At 40.5% G+C, this 8141-nt stretch overlaps 2 protein-coding genes across 2 annotated transcripts; both read right to left on the reverse strand.

Moving 5' to 3' along the window:
- Nucleotides 1-200: 200 nt before the first annotated feature.
- LOC141651649 (uncharacterized) lies at nt 201-1034 on the reverse strand. Its single transcript, XM_074459350.1, has one exon. The coding sequence runs from the start codon at nt 1032-1034 to the stop codon at nt 201-203; it is 834 nt and encodes a 277-aa protein (XP_074315451.1).
- Nucleotides 1035-2051: 1017 nt separating this feature from the next.
- LOC141651650 (uncharacterized) lies at nt 2052-2594 on the reverse strand. The gene has a single exon (XM_074459351.1). The coding sequence runs from the start codon at nt 2592-2594 to the stop codon at nt 2052-2054; it is 543 nt and encodes a 180-aa protein (XP_074315452.1).
- Between the last annotated feature and the right edge of the window lie 5547 nt (nt 2595-8141).

Below are 8141 nucleotides of genomic sequence, written 5' to 3' on the forward strand. Positions count from 1 at the left end.
ACGAGAGGTGAGTCGGGAGACAGCAACGTATAGTTGTCCGTGGGTAAAAACTGGTTCAGGTAAATAAACACCGACGTTCTCAAATGTTTGTCTTTGACTTTTGTTTATCGTCATTGCGAAACATACCCTAATAGGGAACTGTCTCCTCCTTATTGTGAAGGGCCATTTAGTGTCTGTTGGGGTCATTTCAATTCGTGGAATTACAACCAACTGCCGGCATTAGTCCCCGTGATAACTTTGGCCTCCAATGTACGGGATCGTATACGTACAACAATCAGTCTAGTTCCATTGCACATGCCAGCAGCTGGGTTTATGTTCCTCATCAATATTATGGGGCATCCAACCTTCAAATGTATCTTGTGGTTTGGTAAACCTTGAAAATGGAGGGAGTTCAGAAATTCCGTTGGGTATAAATCTTCCATGTTCCCTCCGTTTGTCAGTGGACAGATTCTGTCAGCACTTTTGGTAATCTCCTCCTCACCTGGTATGAGTCTGAGAATATACCGATTTATCTCATCGACCACCTCGTTTTTTGAAGCCAATATTGCTCTCCCTTGCAAGTATTTGGGGTCTGTGTAGTTTTTAAGGAGTTCAGGGTAAATTTCCTTGACGATTGTGCCAATAGGATCATTTGTAGTTGGGACTAACATATCCTTTGGTATTTTAATCCACATTTTCTCGTCCTCTTCTTCCTTTGCAGTTGCTGGAATATTGCCATCCCCAATATCGAGAACCCACTTTGCAAAAGCTTCCAACTCTGCAACCTCATGGTTGTCTTGGTGTTTCCTAAGTCTCATATTCTTTCGTAGTTTACGGACCTCGCAGTGTGGCCATATTTGAGTTGATTTGCTAATTGAAGCATCCACTACATCTGTGCGTCTCTTCCCAGGAATAACCGGGAGTATTTGCATGAAATCTCCACCTAGCACAACCGTTTTGCCTCCAAAGACTCTGTCCTTTGCGCGGGGGTCATCAAGTTGCATGATATCACAAAAAGCTCTGTCTACAACCTCAAAAGCATGGTGGTGAACCATTGGGGCTTCGTCCCATATTATTAGAGAGGCTTCCCTAATCAAGTGTGCGAGGTCAGTTCCTTGTTCTATTCTGCAACTTGTTGTCTCAGATAGTTTAATCGGTATTACGAACCTAGAGTGGGATGTCCTTCCGGATGTCAACAACAACGCTGCAATTCTAGACGACGCTACTGCTAGAACGATCAGGCCTTCAGATCGTATCTTCGAAATCAATGCTTCCCATGGGTATGTCTTCCCTGTGCCTCCGCTTCCATACACAAAGTAGAGGCCTCCAATTTTTTGGTGAACTGCATTTAAGACACTGTTGTATACTTTTTATTGATCAGAGTTCAATCCATTCTGAAGGTGTTCAGCTTCGGCTGCCATTTCCTCCGCATCGTAGTTTTGTTCCTCCAGTATTAGCCTATTTCCGCTGGACTTTAGCAATGTTTTATCCGGAGTTGGGAAGTCTGCAAACTGTTTTAAGCTACGACCACTTCTGTTGAGTATGATTTCAAGTTCAAATAGAGCGTAATTTTTAATTTGTTCATCGTTCAATTTCACATCTCTGTATCCAAGTCGTCGTTGCTGCCGTGGTAGAATGTCGTCTGACAATTCTTTCCAGTGATCTAGCCACAACTGTTTTGGATCTGCGACCTCACAGAATAGTAGCAATGATGCAAACATTTGTCGTAGTTGTTGAGCTGTTGCCCATGATGCTGTTTCGGTCAAGGCTACATGCCATTCCTCGTCTCCGTCTAATAAGCCAAGAGCATTGCAAGCTGACTTATATGTAGGGGGCACAATTTTGTCCACAGTGCGGATATCTGCAAAACATTTTGCCCCCTTCACAATGTTTAGTAGAAGACGTAAGTAGTACGGCTCTCCATAATTTGGGTTAGCGAAGTATATCCTCCCGATTTTGAAACCCTTTTTCTGTCTTGTCCATACTTTACCGTTGTTGTCCCAAACCCATTCAGTCGGGAACTCAGCGTATGTTAATGAGCGTGCGTTGTCATGTTGTTGGTTTGTAACCTTTCATTCAGTAAGGGTGGTTTTTGCATCCCCCACTCTTTCTAGGACGTCATCTGGCGCCTCAGAATCTTCAAAGAAAACATCTTGTTCGGATTCTAAGTGATAAGGTAGCCGCTGGACCGGCGGTTGCTTATAATGTATTTCAAATGCGAACACTCTCCAGCAAGCTTCGGAAGCAGACACATATAAGCATTTAAGATATGTTTCAATTTCATCAACTATCTGTTCATTTACATTCCCTTCGTTTATGTGAGGACGTACTTCCTGCAGACTTGCATGTGCCATATCCGGCCCTTTTGACATGTACTTGAATAGGTATTTGACTGACCTATGTTTGTTACACCATTCCACATTCAAGTGGGCTTGGTATTTCACTAAGAGGTCAATGTTGTGAGGGACAACAATTCTATTGTCAAGAGTGTGATCGTTCTTCTCCGCTTCTTTACCATCTTTTCTTCGACGATATACAGGGTAACCGTCGTCGCTGACAGATGTGTGAGCGCAAAAATCTCTTGGATAATACTTCGAGCACTTGCCATCAACCATACAGGGTGAGTTGGTCTTTGCCTCTCCACAAGGGCCATGTAGCATGAATTGCACGACTGCTTCATATCCTGTAGGATCTTGTGCTTTATCTGGTAGCGCTGATAATTTTATCTATCTCCGATGGGTCAGTTTGTTTACTTTCAGGCCGCAAAAATAAGCAAATGTGTGCATGCGGCAACCCTCTTTTCTGGAACTCCACTGTATAAATAACTGAGTAGTATTGACGAAGTTAGTAATGAGGTACATATGATCTGCTTAAAGTTTGCTTAAAGTGTGGCCGCTACCTATAGGGTGGTATCAACCCTGGGAAGTACTGTATAACTTGTTTTCCTTGGTTTTTACAATATCACATTCAGCATGTAGGCATTCAATTTATTTTGGTGGGTAGGGGATAGCGTGATTAACCTAATAAAATTTTAAAAGAAGTAGAAAGGGAAATAAAAAGGATGGTGAGAATTGAATTGTAAGGTGTTTCTAGTAGTTTAGCACTGATTAATTTAGAAAACACTGGTGGGTCATTGTCTTTTTATTCATTTTTTAGAAATCAAACTACTGTCGCATGTGGTACCCCACTTTTGTGGCACTGTAGTGTATAAATAACCAACTAATATGAACAAAGACATTGCTTAGCGTAAATGTCATCTGCTCACAGTGTCAGATATTTTGGCGGTGTAATTTTTGGGGATACAGTTCCAGTTCACATGTACAACAGTGTATATTGTGTTGAACATAAGCTATATTGAATGTAAGTGATGATTAACGTAATACCTGCAAGTGTTTCACCAAAGAAAGCTCTCTTGGTCAAGGGTCCACAATGAGTTCATCTAGCTTAATTTTGAACACTCTAGCAAGGATGTCAGGACGGTCTTCAGGCCGTTGGCCAGGGATGGCTTTTAGAAATTCAGAGATCTCTTCCCATTGGGTTGCAAGTGAAAGTGATGAACAAATCTGGCGGGCCTGCCCATCGGCATATACCCAGTCCGTCTTGATATAGTTGGAAGAGGTTTATGAAACAATTGGGGTAAGATGGGGGAAGAACAATGCGTTGACCAAGTGAAGCAGGGGTTACTTCACCAGCGGCGACTGCATCAGTTTAGCCACGTAGGGAGTATTTTCTAATTGTTTTTTGGTTGTGCCGAACGTAATCCAATCGAGTCTCCTCAACACACGTAAATGCGTCACACATAAACTGCTGCCTTAACCTCCCACAGTAAACGCATATCCCGTCAATAAGTTTCCCATTTTTCCACTATTCTTAGAACCTATAAGAGTAATACTCCCGCATTGTAACAGTCTTTCTTTTCTTTCCGCTTGTTGTGGCTGCATCTGCGTGCTCTATGCCTAATCTATAGCCGTCCTAACCGTAAAGGAACATTATGGGATACTGTATTACCTTGAATTTCGGGTGCAACTCTGAGATCCGTTGCAGCCCTCTTGCAAGTTCTTGGATTACGATATCACGTGCCCCTTTTTCAGTTTCCCCATTCTCGATAATGAGTGCTGCAAACTCGTTCACTGTTGGGAGATTGAACTGTTTGTAATCTTTGCTACGGGCTGCCCTGAGATGTAGTTGAACATGTTCTAGGTCATACAGCCCGTTATAGAACTGATTGCATAGACTCCACTTTTCGAAACCATGGTGCGGAATGGTTCGCACCAACTTCTTGAAACGGACCCATGCCTCATGAAAGTTCTCATCAGGGCCCTGTTTAAAGCTCGTGATTTGAGCTCTAATGGCATTAGTCTTCGAGGCAGAGAAGTACTTCTTGTAAAATGCTAAAGCCCGAATTCGATCGGTTATCCCATGAGCAGCCCGGTCTAGATCCCTATACCACTCCCTTGCAGCATCGCGGAGTGAGAAAATAAACATGGTTTCTTTTATCTGATCCGGGGTCACGCCAGTTGGTGGGGGTATGGAACAGCAATAATCAATGAAAGTCTCCATATGCTTGGCTGCATCTTCATTTGCAGCTACCCCGAATTGGTTTCTCTCAACCAAATTGATATAGGACGGCTTCGGCTCGAATTTTCTTGCCTCCCCTGGTAATACAAATCCCTTATAGAGATTCGCATTTGTCGGCTCGGAGTGATCGGGCAATAGTTGCTTCTTCGGCCATTTCTAGAAAGTCCGGAGAAGTGACGGTCTCAGCTGATGAATTAGAAATAGGAGATGAAGGTGGATCCTCCTCAAACAGAGCGTTCTCGTAGTAACTAGACAGAGTACTCAGCTCTTCCTCTGTCGGCAATATCCTAGATGATCGCCTCAACTCACGCAAAGTCTTCTCAATCTCAGGATTGATCGGTAGTAGTTCACCAACCTGGGACCTGCGCATAAGAAGAAACTACAAATAGAATATAAGAATAGTTTAAGGAACGGATGCCCTTTAAACTAAAAGAAAGACTAAAAATAAAACAACTAATAATTTAAACAATTGCCTCCCCGACAACGGCGCCAAAATTGACAGCTCTGTCGTGTACTATCAAAAATAAAACCTAACGGTCTCAACTAGAATGTAGTAGAGGCAGTCGAGAATCGAATCCACAGGGAGACGGTGCAATTATCAGTTGCCTAATTCTAATCTTAAGGTAACAAATGAGGGGTTTGTTTGAATTGGGTTCTAAACTACGAGATTTAAAGGAAGAGAAAAAAAGTAAAGAGCAGTAAAAGCGAGGAAATAAGATTAAACTATCAGATAAAGAGGGACATGTCAGGATTTCGGTTCACTACGGTAGTCTAGTGACTGAAATTGTAAATGATTGGATTTAATTATATGCGAGACGGATGTTGAAAAGTCCTTTCGGTCCACTTTCTATCCTAAATTACCACTAACTTAACTTTCATTCTCATTAGGGTAGTCTACTGTTCATAGCAGGCCTATTTAGTCCAATCTTTCGATCTAGGGTTAATTTTAGCCAGATTAAAGGATGACATAGAAGCGTGCACTCAACTAAGTCGAATGAATACAATTAAATTGTTATGGTGACAGGGTCTCACAACTAATTCATCTAATTCATTTACTACATCATCACATTTCTACCGCAGATCCCCTAATCCCAACATGAAAGGGGTTTAGCTACTCATGTCGCTAATTAAACTAACAACAATTAAATTCCCAGCAATAAACATTATGAAATAAACAATAAATTGCATAAAAGTAAATTAGGGCAAAGGAATAAATGTAACAGAACAAGAGATTAAAGCAAAAAAAAGATTAATTATTAATAAAGGAAGAGAAAGAATTACAATCGATGCAAATCCGGCGTAAAGAACACAATTTCCAAGCGAAAGCAATCCGAAATAAAGTTACGGAGAGAAGAATGAAGTACGTGATAAAAGTTTTGATAGATGCTAAGTAGTAAGTAAAAACTCCTAATAACCTAACTAATGTAGGTTTAAATAGCAAAGTAAATGAGTTTAACGAAAATAAATAACACACGGGCTGTTTAAAGCCCATTTAAAGCCCATGATCGAGATGTTTAAAACCACTCGATCGAGTGGTTTAAAACCACTCGATCGAGCAAAACCTCAACCAAATCTACTCGATCGACCAAAAAGTTACTCGATCGAGTAGATGGTCTTTCTGCAAGTTAAGGATCGAGTATAAAGTGCTCGATTGACCATTCTGGGACGTAGAAACCACTCGATCGAGTGGTAAAACAGCTCGATCAAGTTCTTTGACTTCAAATCAGCTCAAGTCCGCGCCTAAATGCCTCGTAATCCGTGCCATGACGCTTCCAAACACCGTATCTCACTCTGGAAAATCCCGTCTCCTCTAAATGCATGCAAAAAGGACGAAAAAGAGTACGATTCCACTACTTTCGCGTTCATTTCTACAAAATGGACAAAACGAACCAAAGTAGCAAATTCGGGGCAAAATACCATAAAAACAGTACAAAAATGCATAAAAATACGTGCTGAAATAGGCTAAAAAGAGTATACATTAGGCACGTATCAAATCTTCCCAAACCAAACCTTTACTCGCCCTCGAGTAAACTCAAAACTATACACAACCTAATGGAACGGAAATGATAACTCAGAGCTAGCTTAACTTGTCTACTTGAACCAATTTAATGCAACAAAAACTAACAGTTAAAGCTAAGCAGTCAATACGCAAACGAATTATAAGTCATTCGTAAATATAGCCAACCTATCGACCTTGCAAGACCAACAAAATCGGACTCTCTCGTGGTCACTCTTCTCTCATGAAGCAAAGGGTGAATGTTATATGTAAAAGAGAGAAGAAAAGACAGTCACTCACCTAACTGCGACCTACATAGCATGCATGCAACAAAAATGAAAGACAATTCAAGTACTAATGCACACACTCCAACCGATAATGTCCATCACAGCCGAGGGCTTACAAATAATATGGGAATAGTGAGGTTCAGGTGAGAAAAGGCAAAACATGTTATGGAAATGTGGAGGTAAAAGCGTCAAGCTAGTTCCTAACAGGACCATAATGAAACCATCCGAATCTCAACTGACTGAAAAACTAAAAACAAGTGCCCTTCATTTGGCACAAAACTCACTAGACTCAAAACACAATCTCCTCAAAAATAATGGGATAAAACGGAGGAGTCAGACGGTCACAAACTTCCCTTTTTTAAACATCGTCTGAAATAACTAACTGAAACAAACAACTTTTTTTTTTCAAACTTTCTTTTCTTTTTCTCCTGTTCACGTCATTCAGCTTTTTTTTTTTTTTTTTTAGGCAATACTTTTTTCTTTCTTTTCCTCCTTCCTCTATACTTACACCAACTCCAAACAAGAAGTACGGGCCAAAATGCAATGGAAGATCATACCACAAAAGAACATACTAACTAGCTTGACTAGGCAGGCTTAGTTTGGGATGTAGCTGATGGGTCAAAAAGGCAAATTTGGCTAATGTGGAGCTAAATGGGTGAAAAATATAAGGAAAGGGAAATTTGCAAGCACCTCCCTGCATGTGACACCAACCACAAACCCGAATATGTGCATTTGACAAGAAATTGAATGTCATAAAAGTGCAAAAGAGACGAACATGCTATGCAAGGAGTACTACTCTCAATTCCTAATGAACTGGTCATGAATGTCACCAGTTATGGCTCTAATATTCAGAATTTTTCAACTAGTTTGCCAATTTATCAGGTCAAGTCTAAACAGTCAGCTATATTTGAACAGAAACTCGTAGACTATGCGTATGACAAAGCTAATAATTATCAATAAAGGTGCAAGGCTCAAGCAAAATGACAAGTTATAGTGCATTATCATCACGGAAATCTACCGTTCCGACTCAACTTATATGCAAAAATAAACGTGAAAATTTTTGAATTTTTCCATTTTCTAATTTTTGGATTTTTTTGATTTTTTTAATGAAAATAAACAACAATGCAAGCTGAAAAATAAACGTGAATGCAAAAACAAATGCAAATGCAGACTCAAATGGATGCAATACCCCTCCTCAAACCAAAACGGACAACGCCCTCGTTGTCCTCCAGCATGCACCAGCAGATATAAACAGGGAAACGGGAATATACACCCAACAAAATAAAAACAATAAAAATAAA

The sequence above is a fragment of the Silene latifolia genome, chromosome 4 (genome assembly GCF_048544455.1).
Source record: "Silene latifolia isolate original U9 population chromosome 4, ASM4854445v1, whole genome shotgun sequence".
NCBI lineage: Eukaryota > Viridiplantae > Streptophyta > Magnoliopsida > Caryophyllales > Caryophyllaceae > Silene > Silene latifolia.

Excerpts from the sequence above, each read along its gene's own strand:
- LOC141651649 (XM_074459350.1), bottom strand. The coding sequence starts at position 1,034 with ATGGTTCACCACCATGCTTTTGAGGTTGTAGACAGAGCTTTTTGTGAT.
- LOC141651650 (XM_074459351.1), bottom strand. The coding sequence starts at position 2,594 with ATGGTTGATGGCAAGTGCTCGAAGTATTATCCAAGAGATTTTTGCGCT.